The sequence below is a fragment of the Erythrolamprus reginae genome, chromosome 11 (genome assembly GCF_031021105.1).
Source record: "Erythrolamprus reginae isolate rEryReg1 chromosome 11, rEryReg1.hap1, whole genome shotgun sequence".
Taxonomy (NCBI): Eukaryota; Metazoa; Chordata; class Lepidosauria; order Squamata; family Dipsadidae; genus Erythrolamprus; species Erythrolamprus reginae.
In genome coordinates, this window is record NC_091960.1 from 12,967,597 (window position 1) to 12,988,759 (window position 21,163).

Below are 21,163 nucleotides of genomic sequence, written 5' to 3' on the forward strand. Positions count from 1 at the left end.
ATGTAAAATGCAGCCACATGAGCAGTCATGGGCCTTCCAAGATATGTCCATGTCTCTACAGCACACCACGAGCTGCATTGGCTGCCGATTAGTCTCCAAATACAATTCAAAGTGTTGGTTAATGACCTATAAAGCCCTACATGGCATTGGACCAGATTATTTATGGGGTTGTCTTCTGCCTCATGTATCCCAGCGGCTGGTCAGGTCCCGCAGAGTTGGCCTTCTACAGGTCCCGTCAGCCAGAGGGGCCTAGGGGAAGAGTCTTCTCTGTGATGGTTCCGGTCCTTTGGAACAAACTCCCTCCCGAGATTTGCACTGCCCCCACTCTCTCCGCCTTCTGCAAGGTCTTAAAAACTCACTTAGGCCCACAGGGTTGGGCCCATTGAACCCACCATACATTCAGTCATTGGCGCATCTAGCCCCGGCCAATGACTGAATGTATGGTGTATGATGGAATGAATGTGACTGATTAACTTAAAGTATTGGGGGGTTTAGAATGTATTTTAATCTACATTTCTTACATGTTGTGTATTAATCTTTGTTGTGAGCCACCCTGAGTCTAAGGAGAAGGGCGGCATAGAAATCTAATTAATAAATAAAATAAATAATCAATTAAAAAGTTATTGTTTTTAAAATTATTTAAATCCTCAGGTTGATATTTAGCACATATTTTAAAAAGTTAGCATTTTCAAGACATAAATTCTATTTTTGAAATGCTGAGCCTGTTTAATACAGTACATATACCTGACATTTCTTCTTTAGAGATATTTACTTTTCTTAAGAGATCACAAGGAGGTACACCAATGTACAAGTTGTCACTCTGCCAGTATATAAAAGGAATTAGAATATGGTTTTAAATACATGCTGATTAATCCCAAATAGACAGGAATAACCAGGGGTAAAATGTAGCAGGTTCTAACAGGTTCTGGAGAACTGGTAGCAGATATATTGAGAACTGGCAAATACCACCTCTGGCTGGCCCCAAAGTGAGTAGGGAATGGAGATTTTACAATATCCTTCCCCTGCCATGCCCACCAAGTCACGCCCACCAACCCACAGAACTGGTAGTTTAAAAAAAATGGATTTCACCATTTGGAATAACATGGTCAGAATTTAAGAAAGGGTTTTTTTCCTGGTTGGTTAAAAAAAGCAAAGATAATTCAATAACAAACATTAGTCTATTAGAATCACTTTTTCCATGGCTGTTATTGACACTGGCTAAGTTTTCCCCATGTGTTAAAACAATTGTGTTAGGTTGTCTTGCTTTCAATCTTCTTGGCAGTAACCATTAAGCATCTTCACTGTACCTACTGCAGTTCTTACCCACCCCATTGGAGTTCTTGATGTACCAGGAGAGGCAGAGCCAAGAGAGGAATCGGTCTAGAGTCCTTGCATTCCCATAAGCAATCTAAGTTCAACCCTTTTTGAATTCCGCTCCCTCTTACCTAGCGCCAATTTGGTGCTGACTGTAAATTGACTAGATTCTTGTGTACAAGGCATGAGTAATAAATCAGCTTAACTGGAATTTAATGTGTGGTCCTGATGCTACACACTTGACACCCGACATCAAAAGCTCGTCTACACCTTTCCTGGGTGGGTTTCCGACACTAGAAACATAGAAACATAGAAGACTGACAGCAGAAAAAGACCTCATGGTCCATCTAGTCTGCCCTTATACTATTTCCTGTATTTTTATCTTAGGATGGATATATGTTTATCCCAGGCATGTTTAAATTCAGTTACTGTGGATTTACCAACCACGTCTGCTGGAAGTTTGTTCCAAGGATCTACTACTCTTTCAGTAAAATAATATTTTCTCATGTTGCTTTTGATCTTTCCCCCAACTAACTTCAGATTGTGTCCCCTTGTTCTTGTGTTCACTTTCTTATTAAAAACACTTCCCTCCTGAACCTTATTCAACCCTTTGACATATTTAAATGTTTTGATCATGTCCCCCCTTTTCCTTCTGTCCTCCAGACCAGTGTTTCCCAACCTTGGCAACTTGAAGATGTTTGGACTTCAACTCCCAGAATTCCTCAGCCAGCATTTGCTGGCTGGGGAATTCTGGGATTTGAAGTCCAAATACCTTCAAGTTGCCAAGGTTGGAAAACACTGCTCCAGACTATACAGATTGAGTTCATTAAGTCTTTCCTGATACGTTTTATGCTTAAGACCTTCCACCATTCTTGTAGCCCATCACAACAATGTGTAAAGTAGTGTGTGATGCATTCAGAAGGGCATTTTACAAAATATAATGCCAGCAAAGTGCCCGTCCTCAAAGCTTTCTCTTGAAGGCTACACAGTCCCCTTTTGTGTGGGTATCTATATGTGAGTAATTGCCCATCTTCATTAATGGTTCCGGTGGAAATGTCGCATTTAAATGCACACTTCATATGAAAAAAGCTTGCAAGGCAATGGCATGCTTAATCTGGCAATGATGTTTCCAGATGTGAGAAGTTTGGGTTGACATACAATTGCCACATTCTCCAGTGCTGAAAAACATACCACGTGGGGGAAACGAATAGTCTTATAAGCTCAAAATCGATATAAGGCTAAGGAGAAAAATTAAAAATCCGACTTGTGGTATAATCGTGTCACACATTAATTCAAGCTATCCTGTGCTTAGCCTAGTAAACATTTCCTCTCATTCAGGATTGGATGCTGGTGCAATCAGATTACAGTGTTCCCTCGGTTTTTGCGGGTTCGAACTTCGTGAAAAGTCTATACCACGGTTTTTCAAAAATATTAATTAAAAAATACTTCACGGGTTTTTTCCCTGTACCATGGTTTTTCCCACCTGATGACGTCATATGTCATCGCCAAACTTTAATCTGCCTTTAATAAATATTTTTTAAAATAAATTTTAATAAATAAACATGGTGAGTAATAATCTGAATGGTTGCTAAGGGAATGGGAAATTGCAATTTAGGGGTTTAAAGTGTTAAGGGAAGGCTTGTGATACTGTTCGTAGCCAAAAATAGTGTATTTACTTCCGCATCTCTACTTCGCGGAAATTTGACTTTCACGGGCGGTCTCGGAACGCATCCCCCGCGAAAATCGAGTGAACACTGTACTCTGATCCAAGTGTTAGAAAGAGTTACCAGCAGTCTTAGGATATCCTTAGGATAAGCATCTCACTAACAAAGCTTCATGTCACTCGAGCATTGATTTGGCTTTTATCATGCTGACTAATAGGGAAGGAAGGAGGTGAAAAATCGGAGATAAAAACCACCCGGTCAGCAGGAATCCTGGTTTTTGTCTCCACCAATGTGGGGGCTGTTAGATTGTAAAGAAAGCTGCTAGGAAGCTACAGGAAGTCCTAAAGCAGGGGTGCCCAACCTTGGCAACTTTTAAGACCTGTGGCCGTCAACTCCCAGGATTCCCTATCCAGCATGGCTGGCCAAAGAATATTATAGAATAGAATAGAATTTTTATTGGCCAAGTATGATTGGACACACAAGGAATTTTTCTTGGTGCTTATTTATTTTATTTATTTTATTTATTTTATTTATTTTATTTATTTTATTTATTTTATTTATTTTATTTATTTTATTTATTTTATTTATTTTATTTATTTTATTTATTTTATTTATTTTATTTATTTTATTTATTTTATTTATTTTATTTATTTTATTTATTTTATTTATTTTATTTATTTTATTTATTTTATTTATTTTATTTATTTTATTTATTTTATTTATTTTATTTATTTTATTTATTTTATTTATTGATTGATTGATTGATTGGATTTGCATGCCGCCCCTCTCCGTAGACTCGGGGCAGCTAACAACAATAACAAAAACAGCATGTAAATCCAATACTAAAACAACTAAAAACCCTTATTGTAAAACCAAACATCCATACATGCAAACATATACCATACATGAATTGTAAAGGCCTAGGGGGAAAGAATATCTCAGTTCCCCCATGCCTGACGGCAGAGGTGGGTTTTAAGGAGCTTACGAAAGGCAAGGAGGGTGGGGGCAATTCTAATCTCCGGGGGGAGTTGGTTCCAGAGGGCCGGGGCCACCACAGAGAAGGCTTTTCCCCTGGGCCCCGCCAAACGACATTGATTTGTTGACGGGACCTGGAGGAGGCCCACTCTGTGGGACCTAACCGGTCGCTGGGATTCGTGCGACAGAAGGCGGTCTCGTAGATACCCTGGTCCAGTGCCATGAAGGGCTTTATAGGTGATGACCAACACTTTGAATTGTGACCGGAAACTGATCGGCAACCAATGCAGACTGCGGAGTGTTGGTGTAACATGGGCATACCTGGGGAAGCCCATGATTGCTCTCGCAGCTGCATTCTGCACGATCTGAAGTTTCCGAACACTTTTCAAAGGTAGCCCCATGTAGAGAGCGTTACAGTAGTCGAGCCTCGAGGTGATGAGGCCATGAGTGACTGTGAGCAGTGACTCTCAGTGTACATAAAAGAAAAAGATACATTTGGGAATTGAACTCCAGAAGTCTTCATGTCGCCAAGGTAGAATACTTCTGCGCTGAAATGTGCTTTTTTGCACTCTGAAAGTAAATAAACTTTATTTTATTTACTTTATTATAAAGTAAAAAATGCATAATACCCAAATTTAAATCAACACCTCTAGCCTTGGAGCAGGGGTGAAATTCAAAAAATTTCCCAGCGCCTCTGTGGGTGTGGTTTAGTGGGTTTGGCTTGGTGGTCATGCGACTGGATGGGCACGGCCAAGTCGACATCACTTCTTTGCCCTAATCACCTACAAAAAGAAGATACACCAATTATATAAACAAAACAATAAAAGAGGCGCACAAAAGAGTATAAGACTCCTATTGCTCTTATGTAAGTATTTGTCTACCTCTTATTATTTTGTGTATAATAATTGGTATATCTTTTTGAATTTCACACCGATCTATCTATTTGCTTTCCCCAGCCTGATGCTTTTTCATTTGTTATTAAATTACATGTCCCAGCATCCTTGTAACCTCGAGGTTAACAGGAGTTTCTGTTTGCCTAATAAAGTAGACAAGAGCTGATAGCTGGATAGTGTTTGTTTTCCTGTTTGATAAGACTCTTATCTCTGATTAATATGTATATGTATATATACATATACATATTATATACATAGGGAAATCAACGTGGCAGCTTGAGAGCATCCCCCATGGAACTGCGGCCTGGGAATCATGTGTTCTGCAGATCTATTTCTTTTATGTACACTGAGCATATTTATTTATTTATTTATTTATTATTTGGATTTGTATGCCGCCCCTCTCCGAAAACTCGGGGCGGCTCACAACAAGTGAAAAGACAATCCAATACATAATCCAATTAATTAAAATATTATAAATTTAAGAAAAACCCCTATACTAACATACACACACACAAGCATACCATATATAAATTCAACGTGCCCAGGGGAAGATGTTTAGTTTCCCCATGCCTGACGGCAAAGGTGGGTTTTGAGGAGTTTACGGAAGGCAGGAAGAGTAGGGGCAGTTCTGATCTCCGGGGGGAGTTGCACCAAAGACAAATTCCTTGTGTGTCCAATCACACTTGGCCAATAAAGAATTCTATTCTATTATCTGTTTCTAGCCATCTGGGCATTGAACTTAGATTCACTTAGATTTACAGTTAACGGGAAGGACTGAGTGGTGAGCGGGTGGGCATGGGCAAGGCCAACCAGGTACGATTTTTATCGTCTCCGCACCAATTCAAATAATTCCTATCACCTCTCCTGAGCCAGGCCAAGGTGGTCAAATTTCACCCGTACCTTGGATACTTTTTAAAAATTACCCTCACTGCCCCAATGTTGAATTCTTTAAGGCCTATAAATATTGGTTTTCCTTTTATCCCTTTTCATTCTTCCTTTGATCAATCCATAAAACCTTCACACCTATCCATTCACTCGGGAGCCAGCATAGAAAAGGGCAGGAAGGCTGCGGAGATTTGTGGCACATTAGCACAATGGTTGTATTCCTGCATGCAAAAAGATGCTACGCGTATCTTAAAATGTTTTGCAGGAGGCTTCACCCATCTCTAAATAAAGAAAAAATAAGCTTCTTTCCTTCCCTGGCACCTTACATTCCAAAATGCAGATTTTATTTACAATACGCTGATTTTTCTGTCGCGTCCGATTAGTTTTTAAATTCTTAAATTAATAGAATGTATGCAGGAAGCAGAAATTATGTTTGGGGGCAGAGGGGAGCAGCATTCATAACATCTCTTAATATGTATGTATGAAGAAGAGAAGGAGGACAGTCGCTGCCGAAGGAAGAAGGTGAGGTGAGGGGAATCAAAAAAATCCAAAACTTTAAGACTTAAAAAAAAAAGAGGGACTATGAGGTGTCGAGGAGGAGCATGTGCCTCCCATACACCCAGCACAAGGCTGCCTCCCATATATTACACCAGAGAGACAAGTCCAGGGGGAATGGCAGGAAACTGGCTGGGCCTTTAAGCTGTTCTCAAATTTCCTGGGAAATTTTTTTGGGCTCAGGTTCTTAAGTAGCAAATGGTTCTTAAGAAGAGGCAAAAAAACCTTGAACACCCGGTTCTTATCTAGAAAGGTTCTTAAGTAGAGATGTTCTTAGGTAGAGGCACCACTGTACTTATAAACCAACAGCAGCCAAACTGGGTTGAACTGGTAGCATTTCATCCCTGAAATAAAGTAGTTCAGTATACCAGCTACTTGACTTTTCCAATCTCCTACTATAATAATAATAATAATATTCTCTCATTCAACAAATTGCATGCAACTGGCGCCCTCTGCTAGTAAGAGACAGTCATTACATTTACTAACAGTTCTGATTTAAATTGAAATATGACTATTTTTGTCTCCAAACATCCAACCCACTGCGTAATAAGACTCAGTTTTTGTGTACCTAATTTATTGCCCTGCGTGCAAATGGAAAATAATCTACAGATCATCCAAGCAAACTTTTTCTTCAATAAGACAGAAGGTCATTTTTTTTGTCTTCACGCCAGAGCTGAAGATGCAGAAAAATCCTTCGCTTACACACCAACAGGGTGAGCCAGATCCAGCCAATTTGTTCAATCGTAATTAAATTTAATGGGAATGGAACCAGATGTGTTGGGGTTGGGGTTTTTTTTTTTGTCTTGACCTTGACTGCTTCCTTGGTCTGGCAACTCTGGTTTCTGGAAGGATAAATCTGCTGTGCTTGTCGTCTGGAGATCAAACACGTCCCTTGTCTCAAAATAAGTCACACATCTCTGCCCTTAGACATGTTAAGGTCGTTTTCAGACGTCTTAAGTGGAAACAGTCGGCCTGTGCTGACTCTGTCTCATCCTGAAATGCCGATTTCAAGTCTTCTGGGTCTCTGTTATGTTAGGGATCAAATGTTTTTCCTTCCGACAGTGAGAATTGGCTAATGTACAGTGAGTCCTCGGTCAGCAACTGTCTTAATTATTGACGGTTTGCAGTTACAGTGGTGCCTCTACTTGCAAACTTAATTCGTTCCATGACCAGGTTCTTAAGTAGAAAAGTTTATAAGAAGCAACTTTTCCCGTAGGAATCAATGTAAAAGCAAATAATGTGTGCGATTGGGGAAACCACAGGGAGGGTGGAGGCCCTGTTTCCTCCCAGAAGATTCCTAGAGAGGCCCCATGGAGGCTTCTCCCTGACTTTTCTGGCCCTGTTTCCTCCCAGGAGATTCCTAGAGAGGCCCCACGGAGGCTTCTCCCTGCCTTTTCTGCCCCTGTTTCCTCCCAGGAGATTCCTAGAGAGGCCCCACGGAGGCTTCTCCCTGCCTTTTCTGCCCCTGTTTCCTCCCAGGAGATTCCTAGAGAGGCCCCACGGAGGCTTCTCCCTGACTTTTCCAGTTACAGTGGTTTGTAAGTGGAAAATGATCCTTGAGAAGAGGCAAAAAAATCTTGAACACCCGGTTCTTATCTAGAAAAGTTTGTAAGTAGAGGTGTTTGTAGATAGAGGTACCACTGTACTTTGCTACCAATCCTCATATTTATGAGCTTTGTAAAGCAAAGGAAAGCTGAAGAAAGATTACAAGCACAGTTGGGGTTTCACTTAGCAGCCACTTTGCTTAAAGACCAAGTTGGCAGTCCCAGTTTTGTGGTCGCTAAAGGACTACTGGTAGATGGGCTCTGGTATCAATGCTGGGTTTAATATGTCATTGGTTTTAAAACAGAGGGTGAGGCAAAAGAGCACAATCAATGTTGTATGTGCTCTGCACATTTCAGCATTCATTCTGCTCTCTCTCTCTCTCTCTCTTCACACTTCATAATTTTGATGGCAGAAAACAAACCTTTAGGTACATAATGTTGCATATTTGTAAAAGCGGCGGGGGGGGGGCTAAATATCTCCGAGACCGCCTCCTGCCGCATGAATCCCAGCGGCCAATTAGGTCCCACAGAGTGGGCCTTCTCCGGGTCCCGTCAACCAAACAATGTCGGCTGGCAGGACCCAGGGGAAGAGCCTTCTCTGTGGCGGCCCTGGCCCTCTGGAATTAACTCCCTCCAGAGATTCGAATAGCCCTCACCCTCCTCACCTTCCGTAAAATGCTCAAGACCCACTTTTGTCACCAAGCGTGGGGATAATTACCATCTTTCCCCTTTTTATTATATTTTTGGCCTTACTGCATGATATATTAGGTTGAATGTATAGGAGTGCATAGCTAGGGGTTTTATTATGTTAATAATGTCTTTTAAATGGATCTAATTTTTTATTGTTAGATTTGTAATGTATTGTATTATTGCTATGCTGTGAGCCGCCCCGAGTCTTCGGAGAGGGGCGGCATAAAAATCTAATAAACTATAACTATAAATAAAACGGTAAATTACATTAGGAAATTAAATTTTCAGAAGGAAATATATAAATCTCTATTTTTTTTTCCTGGAAATTGTCAGCAGCCATAGAGGAAGTTTAATAGAGACACATATAAGCACATCTGCCTTGGGGAACCTATGAAAGAGCTGTTAAGTGGAACAAAGCATTAAAAAGGGATTTGGAGAAGAGATTAGAGTGAGGTTTGTCCAACCTTGCCAGCTTTAAACAATAGCAATTGTACTTGGACTTGTATACCACTTCACAGTGCTTTAAAGCCCATTATAAATGGTTTACAGAGTCAGCATATAGCCCCCAACAGTCCAGGTCCTCATTTTACTGACCATAGAAGGATGAAAGGCTGAGAATCGAACTCCTGGCAGTGGGCAGAGTCAGTCTGCACTACTCCACTCTAACTACTGTGCCCCCATGGCTCCAGCTGGAATTCTGGGAACTGAAGTCCACAGATCTTAAAGTTGCCAAGGTTGGACATCCCTGGTTTATAGAGTCTGGAGAAAAATAGGAAATGACACTCAAAATTATCACAACTTAGAAACATAGAAGACTGATGGCAGAAAAAGATCTCATGGTCCATCTAGTTTGCCCTTATACTATTTCCTGTATTTTATCTTACAATGGATATATGTTTATCCCAGGCATGTTTAGATTCAGTTACTGTGGATTTACCAACCACGTCTGCTGGAAGTTTGTTCCAAGGATCTACTACTCTTTCAGTGAAATAATATTTTCTCACGTTGCTTTTGATCTTTCCCCCAACTAACTTCAGATTGTGTCCCCTTGTTCTTGTGTTCACTTTCCTATTAAAAACACTTCCCTCCTGAACCTTATTTAACCCTTTGACATATTTAAATGTTTCGATCACATCCCCCCTTTTCCTTCCGTCCTCCAGACTATACAGATTGAGTTCATTAAGTTGGTGTGGAATAGAGAGAAACTGGGAGATGTTTTTGGGATTCTGATGTTATCCTTTAGAATAATAGTGTATGTGTGGGGATGACTTTGCCGATTGCATGGACTAGTCCCTGCAGTTTTCTGGACAAGAATTGAGAAGTGGTTTTGCCATTGTCTCTTTTCTAGGGCTGAGAATGTGTGATTGGCCCAAGGTCATCCAACTGGCTTCCTGTCTAAGGCAAAACTAGAACCCAAGGTCTCCAATCCCTTAATCTCTGCACCAAACTGGCTCTTAGTAGCATTCCTGAAATTCTTACCATGCCTGCTCCTTGATGTACTAAATAATTTAAATAATGTTTGGATTTCTGCCGTTGGATTATTTGAATTATTTTTCATGCTGCCTATTTTGTTAGGGCCTTGACAGCTCAGATCCAATATTTGAAAAGGTAGAGAAATCACTTTCAAACAGGACCGTTCACATTGCACTTTTAAAAAACAAAATATTTCCATACAGAGAATTGACCAAGCGTAGGATAAACATTATCTACTCTAGACTGCATGCATCACCATTTTATCCAGGATTAAACACAGGTTTAGTAGAGACACATGTAAGCACATCTGCCTTGTTTGGAAAGCTTATAAAAGTTATACCAGTCTAAACCAGAAAGCAAAAGGTGAGGATTTGTTTTTGAGTTGTATGTCAATGTTTGGAGACAGAGGCAAAAATGGGTGTGGATCATATTGTCAGTGTCCGTCTATCCATCCAGCCCAGTTAGTTACCCCATTGCTGTAGATGAAACCAGAGATGGCAGGATCCTGGCCCAGGTTAAAAAGTCCCTTATCTACAGAATAGCCATTTAAATGGCCATGGTTGGATGTGTTAAAACTAATCTCAGAAGTTACGTATGTAGAGTCAGTCTTAATTCCCACTGACTGGGGAATTTCGGTCTGGAAGCTACACTGGAAAAGAAAATTTACAATTTAAAAACAAAGCAAAGCATAACCAAAGGAGACAATGGGAATTCTACCCCAGTGCAAGCACAGGTGAGAATAATTCAGGTGTGGCTTGTCTCTCATTTGCAGAATTATTTGAAGCCTACCTGATCTATTCAGATACTCCCTAACTAATTCTAAAACAGAGGCAGGCAACGTTTTGATAATTAAGATTCACCTCCAGGCGAGTTGGGCGTCATATAGGTTGAATGGTTGAATGAATGAATGAATGAACGAACAAACAAAAGAATGAATGAATGAATGAATGAATGAATGAATGAATGAATATGGTCCTGCTTAGTCCTGAACTGATATACGGATGAAGTCATTTCATACATGAGACCAGAACTGTTGTTTTCTACTTGAGAGGTCCTTCTGCAAATCCAAGATGGCCAGTTACAATGCTTTCATTTTTCAGTACAAGTAGTCCTTGACTAATGACCACAATTGAGTGCAAAATTTCTGTTGCTGAATGAGACAGTTGTTAACAGAGTTTTGTCCTACTTTGCGATCCTTCCTGCCACACCTATTAAGTGAATCACTGCAGTTGTTAAATTAATAGATTACACTGCAATTGTCATAAATACATGCCAGCTGCTAAGCATCCAAATAATTTGATCATGGGAGTGCAGTAAAACTGATTTTAATATATTGGGATTTTAGTTTGTAATTTTTAATACGATTTGTCATTGCATTGTTTATATTTATATTATATTGTGAGCCGCCTGTATCTTCGGAGAGGGGCGGCATACAAATTTAATTAATAATAATAATAATAATAATAATAATAATAATAATAATAGTAGTAGTAGACTCTGTAAAGAAACAGATGAAACAATTGATCACATACTCAGCTGCTGCAAAAAGATTGCACAGACTGACTACAAGCATAGACATGATGCTTTGGCACAGATGATCCACTGGAACTTGTGCCGGAACTACCATTTTCCAGTGGCAAAGAATTGGTGGGATCATAAGCCCGAAAAAGTGGTTGAAAATGAGCAAGCAAAACTACTGTGGGACTTCCGACTTCAGGCTGACCGAATTCTGAAGCATAACACACCAGACATTGTGATCGTGGAGAAAAAGAAAGTATGGATCATTGACAACGCAATCCCAGGAGACAGTAGAATTGAGGAGAAGCAGCTAGAGAATTATGGGTTGGCCACTCTCACATGCCTGATAGCATGCACACCCCCACTCTTTCGGCACCCGAGGAAAAAAAGTTCACCATCACTGCCATAATCCCTTGTGGGATGGAGTCAGGGCAACTGAATGGAGCTGGGGGTTTACTAGCCAGGTGCCCTTCCTCTCGCCAATGCGGAGTTCACAGCAGATATATATTCTCATTGTGTCCAGAGAGAGAAATATCTCCCTCTACCTAGGATTAAACTCACAGCCTCCTGTGTTGTGCTTAGCTCTGGCCCAGCTCCTGCTCCAAGGACTGTGGATGTGGGGGAGACATCCACATGCTGCAGGCCTGTTTTGCCCCCGGTGGAATCTGATGATGAAGGCTCCTCTGACCAAGAAGACATGAGTGACAGGGAGGAGGAGAGTGGGGCAAACAGCTCAGAAGGAGATCAATTATCTAGCTCCTCCTTGGATTCAGAACAAGAGTTAATGATACAGCCACGCATGAGGAGAGCGATGCACAGCCAACAACAACTGAGAGATTATTATCAAAGAAAATGAAGCCACCTGTGGTTGGGTGGGGCTGTGGTCATTAGTGAGGCTGCTATAAAGAGCAGCCTGTGGGTTTGGCTATTGTGGAGGATTATCTGATCGTTGTGTTTCATGACTGCTTTACTGACTTTGACCTTTTGTGTGCTGATTTTCCCCCACTTTGAAACTAAACCAGAGCAAAGTGTGTTTCACTTTGTGAAAGAAGAAGGACTGTGAATTGCCTCACAGCTGCAAGCTAAGTATCACAGAACTGATAAGGGACTTGTACAAATTACCAGTTTGTTTGGAGACCAGTGCTCTTTGCTATACAAAAAGAGGGCCTAGTTTAAGTGAATTTTCATTATAAAGAACATTGTTTTGAATTTTCAAACATGGGTGTGTGTCTGAAATTTGTACCTGTGAATTTTTGGGAGGAGTCTACCAGAGAGCCCAACAGAACATCCTGATTGTGAGGCGAGAGCTCCACCTCTAGGCCACCGCACCACTCTTGGGACACAAAAGTAGCCAGAACTCGTCAAACACTGACAGTAGAAACCCCACAGTGGCACAGATTTTAGATTGTCCCTCGTGACAATCTCTCCACCAGCAAGGAGGCTATGTTTCTTCTGGGAATTTGTGAACAGTAATTAGCTAGATGAATCCAGGTTTATCATACTTAAGAACAGGCCTGTGGGAATCCAAGAAGATTTAATTTACTTGAAAGAAATTTAAGTGCTTCCGATTCCAGTGGTTCGCACTCTATCTAACAATTACAAGAGTTAATTAAGAATAGCAAGATACAGGCAGTTATTATTATTATTTATTAGATTTGTATGCCGCCCCTCTCCGAAGACTCGGGATGGCTAACAACAATAAAAAAGACAATGTAAACAAATCTAATATTAAAAAAATAATCTTAAACAACCCCAATTTAAAGAACCAATCATACATACAAGCATACCATGTATAAATTCTATAAGCCTAGGGGGAAGGGAAAATTTTCAATTCCCCCATGCCTGACGACAGAGGTGGGTTTTAAGGAGCTTGCAAAAGGCAAGGAGGGTGGGGGCAACTCTGATATCTGGGGGGAGCTGGTTCCAGAGGGTCGGGGCCGCCACAGAGAAGGCCCTTCTCCTGAGTCCCGCCAAACGACATTGTTTAGTCGACGGGACCTGGAAAAGGCCAACTCTGTGGGACCTAACCGGTCGCTGTGATTCGTGCGGCAGAAGGCGGTCCCGTAGATATTCTGGTCCGATGCCATGAAGGGCTTTATAGGTCATAACCAACACTTTGAATTGTGACTGGAAACTGATCGTCAACCAATGCAGACTGCGTAGTGTTGGTGTAACATGGGCATACCTAGGTAAGCCCATGATTGCTCTCGCAGCTGCATTCTGCACGATCTGAAGTTTCCAAACACTTTTCAAAGGTAGCCCCATGTAGAGAGCATTACAGTAGTTGAATCTCGAGTTCTCAAATTACGCGTTCTCCTCACTTAGTGACTGTTCAACAACAGACCTTTCTAAGGCAACTTACAACCCAGATTTATAGTTCTATCAGAGAACACTCACAAAAGACTTGCTTAATGACCAGGGCATTTGCTTAACAACTAATAGTGATTCATTTAATGACCACTGCAAAAAATGTTGCAAAACCACATAATGCTGACCTGCTTAACAACCAGCATTTTACAATCATAATCCTGAGTTTAATTCTGGTCATAAGTCAAGGACTAGCTATATTTGCCACTGCTACTATTGCCAAGACTCAAATTATATTAAGGTTATATTAATTGTTGCTGCTGGTACTTGAGTCAGTGTTGAATCCTGGAAACTGCCTGGACAAATTTCAGAAGTCTTCTTGGAAAGGTTTCAGAAAAGACTTGCCATTGACTCCTTCTATAGCTAAGAGAGAGATTAATTTAAAAAAAAATCAACTTTTTTGTTATCTGTTTTGATCCCAGACCTTTATCCCTGCAGAAAATTTTAACAACAACGTGGACTACCGGTAATCCTTTTTAGATAAGACAGTGAATGATCTTGCTTGATAAAACTTAGCCTAGATTATCATTCTTTAGGTCAATAATCAAAAACCTAAAGCAGGGGTCTTCAAAGGGGTCTTCGAGGGGGACGTTTGCCCAGGTTCGCCTGGTGCACCATTGCGGCCCTATTTGGACCAGGAGTCACTGCTCACAGTCACTCATGCCTTCATCACCTCGAGGTTCGACTACTGTAATGCTCTCTACATGGGGCTACCTTTGAAAAGTGTTCGGAAACTTCAGATCGTGCAGAATGCAGCTGCGAGAGCAGTCATGGGCTTCCCAAGGTATGCCCATGTTACACCAACACTCCGCAGTCTGCATTGGTTGCCGATCAATTTCCGGTCACAATTCAAAGTGTTGGTCATTACCTATAAAGCCCTTCATGGCACCGGACCAGGGTATCTACGAGACCGCCTTCTGCCGCACGAATCCCAGCAACCGGTTAGGTCCCACAGAGTTGGCCTTCTCCGGGTCCCGTCAACAAAACAATGTCGCTTGGCGGGGCCCAGGGGAAAAGCCTTCTCTGTGGCGGCCCCGACCCTCTGGAATCAACTCCCCCCAGAGATTAGAATTCCCCCCACCCTCCTTGCCTTTCGTAAGCTCCTTAAAACCCACCTCTGTCGTCAGGCCTGGGGGAATTGAGACATTCTTTCCCCCTAGGCCTTTATAATTTATGCATGGTATGTTTGTTTGTATGTATGGATGTTTAGTTTTATAATAAGGGTTTTTTAGTTGTTTTTAGTATTGGGTTTACATGATGTTTTTTTATTACTGTTGTTAGCCGCCCCGAGTCTACAGAGAGGGGTGGCATACAAATCCAATTAAATAATAATAATATTTTTTTTTTTTAAATGTGGCAACTTTAAGACTTGTGAATTTCAACTCCTAGAATTCTGGGAGTTGATAGTCCACAAGTCTTAAAGTTGCCAGGTTTGGGGACCCCTGACCTAAAATATTCCAGGTGAAATCAGAACGCTAGGCCTTCTTCAAACCACAACTTTGTAACCTGATTTAGTTCCAAAGCCATTAAGTGAGAAACGGTGGTCCACGGAAGAACATTTCTGATCTGTGTACTCAGTTTTTGAAAAAAGAGCAGAGGGCCAAACAGAAAAGGGATCATCCATAATTCAACTAGCTCAGCTGAATCATGAATGTTTACATGCAGTCAATGAGATCAAAGCAACACACATACAGCCTGGGAGAAACCCCTCTCAGCAATAGCGACGGCGAAAGAGATCTCGGAGTCTCGGTGGATAATCAACTAAACATGAGCCAACAATGTGCAGCAGCAGCCAAAAAAGCCAATACAATCCTAAGCTGCATCAACAGGGGAACACACTCCAAGACCAGGGAAGTCTTAATATCACTCTACTACGCCCTGGTCAGACCACACCTGGAGTACTGTGTTCAGTTCTGGTCACCACACTTCAAAAAAGACATTGAAACTCTGGAGAAGGTGCAGAAAAGAGCAACCAACATGATCAGGGGTCTATAAACCAAGACTTACGAAGAGAGACTGCGGGAACTGAGCATGGATAGCCTAGAGAAAAGGAGGGCCAGAGCGGACATGATAGCAGTCTACAGGTTATACGAGGGGTTGCCACAGAGAGGAGGGGATCGCTTTATTCTCCAGGGCACCGGAGGGCCGGAAGAGGAACAACGGCTGGAAGCTGACCAAGGAGAGATTCAACCTGGAAATAAGGAAGAACTTCCTGACGGTCAGAACGATCAACCAGTGGAACAACCTACCAGCGGACGTTGTGAACTCCAATACTCTGGACATTTTTAAGAGGAAATTGGACTGCCATTTGGCTGGGATGCTATAGGGTTCCTGTTTAGGCAGGAGGTTGGACTTGATGACCCGCATGGTCCCTTCCAACTCTAACAATAAATAAATAAATTAAAATCTCCAACCAGCAGCAGCAAGTACATGACATTTGCTTCTAATACCTCTAAGTACTATCCATAGAATAGCAAAATGAAAATAGCCACAAACACAATACATTAAATAACCCCTGTGCTAAATCACACAAGATGTCAACGTTTATGTGCAAAGTCCTAGCCAGAACGTAAAATTATATTGAGATTTCAGTGTTCTTATGCAAAACCATAGGAACTGCATTGCTAAAACCTCAAAAACTCCAGAATTTCATTGATTTTTTAAAAATTATTTTTAGTGCCTGTATCTAAAATATTGCCCATAGCTCCTAATCCACCTCAGATGACTTCCACACAGAAAGCTTTATGCATAAGAGGTTAAAGTCTATGACTGGGGAGCAGGCTCCAAAATGAAGACGGCTAGGAGCAGTTTTTAAAGTGCATTATTTTCTGAAACGCCTGCTTGAAATCTTCATTAAAGACAGTGTATATAATGGGGTTAATCAGCGAGTTCAGATAACCCAACCAGGTGAACACGTCCATCAGGATATGAAGAGGCCAACAGGTGCCTTGGCAAATAGGGTTGACCAAAGACGCTACAAAAAACGGCAGCCAACAGAAAATGAACGCACCCAGAATAATCCCCAGGGTCTTGGTAGCTTTCCTTTCCCGCGCAGCCAAAATCCGCTTTCTTTCCAGAACGGAATCGGCTATCTTGATCCTCACGTGATTGATCATCACCGGGGAACTCTGCGGATATGAAGGTCCCTCGCGAAGAGTGGAGGTCACGGAGCAGAGAGAAGAACTCGGAAGGCCGGTGATGAGCTGAGCTGTGGTGAAGCGCTTCCCGTAGAGAGAGGGCGGCTTGAGAATTCGGGATCGAGCAGTGACGTAAATCCTGCCGTACAAGATGACAAGTAACACGGTCGGGATGTAAAAGGCGCCACAGGTCGAGTAGATGGTGTAGGAGATCTGATCCGTATTGACGGTGCAAGTGGCCAGCTCCTCGTGAGCCTTGGCTTGCCTCCAGAAAAGGGGAGGGATAGAGATGCAGATGGACAGGACCCAAACGATAGCAATCATGACGGCAGCCCGGCCAGCCGTCCGGCGTTTGGTGTACTCGAGCGCGTCCGTGATGGCCCAGTACCTGTCCAAGGCGATGATGCACAGGTGCAGGATGGAGGCTGTGCAGCAGGTGATGTCGGAGGACAACCAGATATCGCACATGACTTGGCCAAAGGTCCACAGGTGAGTGACCGTGTACACAATGCTGATTGGCATAACCAGGATGGATACCAGGAGGTCCGTGGCAGCCAGGGAGCCAATGAGATAATTGGCAGGAGTGTGGAGTTTCCGGGTCAGGATAATTGTGATGATGACAAAGGTGTTGAAGAGTATGGTGGCCAACGTGATCAGCGCCAGAGCTGATGCCAGGAAAACCTGCAGGCCTAGCAATGTCCCTTCACCCCAGTCCTCTGTCACGTCACTGGCATTGAGAGATTCGTTGGCCGCGCTTGGGAAAATCAAGTCTGAAGACGAGTTGTACAGGTTCATTTTCGGCTGTGCTGGGTCTCCTTTGTTTTTAAAATCTTTGGATCTCTGAATTCTTATTACAAACAGGCTCCCTGGATTAAACAAAAACCAAAATCACAACAAAAACATTAGTTGAGCCGGAAGAACGGCAGGGACTGTCAAGTCTAAAAAAGATGCATTCACAAATAAAAGAGAAAAGGCAACAATTTTCAGACATATTTATTGACTTTATATTTATTTATGGAGTTATAAACACAAGGGGAACCAGTTTTGTTTCAAATCAAACTGGACATTAGGGAATCTAAACCAGGGTCCCCAAACTTGGTAATTTCAGGACTTCTGGACTTCAACTCCCAGAATTCTGGGAGTTGAAGATCACAAGTTTTAAAGTTGCCAAGTTTGAAGACCTAAACTCAAGAAGCTATATGAGGCCTTCTATGTCATTAACTTAAATTTAAAATCTTTTTTATACCTTTATCATTATTATTATTCTTTTCTTTTTTGCTTTAAATTTTTTTTATCCTGTAATTTTTTTCAGTAGAAATTGTTATCTTTTTAAATCTGGGAAACTATCTGAATCTACAGGATGGAATTTTCTAAAGAGGACAGCTTGACTTTTACATTGTTAGAGACACAAAAGGATTCTGAAAAATAGTCTTGTCCTTAATCATTTTTTTGTAGGAGATTTCTGCAAGTGGCATTTTGATGTCAGAATAAGATTATATGCATTGTGCAAGCTGTATCCAATTTTCTTGTGAAGTCTTGACCTGTTAAGAAAATAAGACAAGAATAATATATTTACCTGTTCTTAGAGTTGTAGACAGACACTGGCTAAGTTTAATTGGCTGGAATATAAAACACAACAGATTACGGTAGATATATATTTCAAAGCACCAGTAAAACAGCAAAAACAGCAAAAACAGCCGATCAGTTTCACAATTCAAAGTGTTGGTTATGACCTATAAAGCCCTTCATGGCACCGGACCAGAATATCTCCGGAACCGCCTTCTGCCGCACGAATCCCAGCGACCAGTTAGGTCCCACAGAGTTGGCCTTCTCCGGGTCCCGTCAACTAAACAATGTTGTTTGGCGGGACCCAGGGGAAGAACCTTCTCTGTGGTGGCCCCGACCCTTTGGAACCAACTCCCCCCAGATATCAGAGTTGCCCCCACCCTCCTTGCCTTTCATAAGCTCCTTAAAACCCACCTCTGTCATCAGGCATGGGGGAATTGAGACTTTCCCTCCCCTTAGGCTTATAAAATTTATGCATGGTATGTTAGTATGTATGATTGGTTTCTAAATTGGGGTTTTAAATTAACTTAAACATTAGATTTGTTTACATTGTATTATTATTGCTGTTAGCCGCCCCGAGTCTGCGGAGAGGGGCAGCATACAAATCTGATAAATAAATAAATAAATAAACAAACAAACAAACAAACAAACAAACAAACAAATTAGTCAGTCTCTTATCTCTTTATCTCTTCATTCAACTGTACCCGAGTAAAAAGGAGCAAAAATTTTATATCTTTCTCTATCTGATGGTACAAATTCCTGTCAATTCAAGGACTGCGGACAGGGTTCTGCCAAAAGACCCACAGCACCAAAGAAGGGAGAGCTTGGAATGTGAAATAAAATGTCCCAGGCATCATTTTTGTGCTTTAAACCTGGTTGACTTAAATAAAAATGCAAAAAGGGGAGGAGGGAGATACAAATGTTTGGCTCCACCCATTCTGAGATCATTCACCCACTCTGGAAATCACAAAACAGGATGCTGTAGGGCTTCAAATAATGTTTAGTGGGACTTCCGAAAAGTCAAGATGGCACGTCGTAACCATGTGACTGATGCTCCACTTTGTTTTTACGAGCATTGTGCTGAACGACAACCAGTGGAAGGCTTGCAACTTTGACTTCTATGTCATGAAAATAAATTTATTGCAGAATATATTTTGTCATCCGATGCCTGAGTAATTTGGCTCAACGTTCCAGCCTCAAGTATTTCTACGTTCTATAGACACATATAAGGAGAAAAAATGTGGTTTCTAATTTTCTCAAGGTTAAAGGCTACCCATTAAATGGGCTTTCCCAGGCCTGGGCTAACCTTCAGAACAGGCTTCTGGTTTCCAGAGTCCAGTTAGGCATTCCTCAAGTTATGCAACAGGATGAAGGAGGGGCGGCATACAAATCTAAGTAATAAATAAATAAATAAATAAATTAAGTCAACCAAACCCAAATCCAGGAAGAAAAATCATAGTCTAGCTATTTTGCCAACTGTGGAAATACGTTCCCATTTTTGTTCGCGTTTAGCATAAGTGACCCAGGAATGTGTGGAAAGTCTACAAAGACTTCCGTTTTTAAAAATAAACTTTTAAAGAATTTTTTTAAAAAAAATATGTTACACTCTAGTCTTCTTCCCAACGGCTGCTGTGAATTGTAATTTACTATTAACAGGAAGAATGGATTTTCTCAGTCCTAGATAATGCTTCTCAGTGTGACCCTTATATAGAATTAGCCAAATGATAAAAATATTCCCCTAGTCACTGGGTTCTGGATGCTAGCAAAGTTATGGCATGGATGGATGTGTCTAATGGTTTACTAAGCCACAATGCAATTTTGGTTGTTGTTGTTCTATTAATGAAACACTGTGTTTTGTTTGTGTTCATCACCTGGACTTCTTGGATAGAAGGACAGACAATAAATTGAATTAATAAAAAAGGATAAATATATATCATGTTTCCCTGAAAATAAGACCCTGTCTTATTTATTTATTTTGAACCCTGAAATAAACACTTAGTCTTATTGCCATGTACTCAAAAGCCCAATTGGGCTTATTAACAGATTTACAGAATAAAATAATTTTGTAATCATCACAGTTGACCTTGTATTTTTCTGAATCATTTTTTGTTCTGATTTCAAAAATGTACATAGTTTTTCTGTAGCAGGTGTAATTTCCACGGAGCAGCATCATTATTATAAGGTATAAGAAATATACTGGCGACATTAGCCGCCCCGAGTCATTGGAGAGGGGCGGCATACATATCTAATAAATTATTATTATTATTATTATTATTATTAAGAAAACAGTAATCTACATATCAGAAATAACATAATAACAAAAATGCTTCTATATTAGACCCTTTATGTGATACAGCAAAACTAAGCAGATTTTTGGAATCAGCACATCAAACTCCATAAAACAGACATATTACTTTGCTGATTCCAGTGATTAGGGGATTGTTATCTGTTTGGCTGAAAATCAACCACAGGGGGAAGCCTTGCACTCCGTTTTGATTCAAGAGGAAGCTGAGCTTCTGTTACTCAAAGCATGCTAATCTTACTCCAAGCCACGGAAAAGCCATGTTCGTGGATAGAAGCCC

General features: G+C 41.2%; 1 protein-coding gene across 1 annotated transcript; it reads right to left on the reverse strand.

Annotated features, from left to right (window-relative positions):
• Nucleotides 1-16,676: 16,676 nt before the first annotated feature.
• On the reverse strand, nt 16,677-17,810 carry HTR1D (5-hydroxytryptamine receptor 1D). The gene has a single exon (XM_070763682.1). It carries the CDS (start codon nt 17,808-17,810, stop codon nt 16,677-16,679), a length of 1,134 nt encoding a protein of 377 aa, XP_070619783.1.
• Between the last annotated feature and the right edge of the window lie 3,353 nt (nt 17,811-21,163).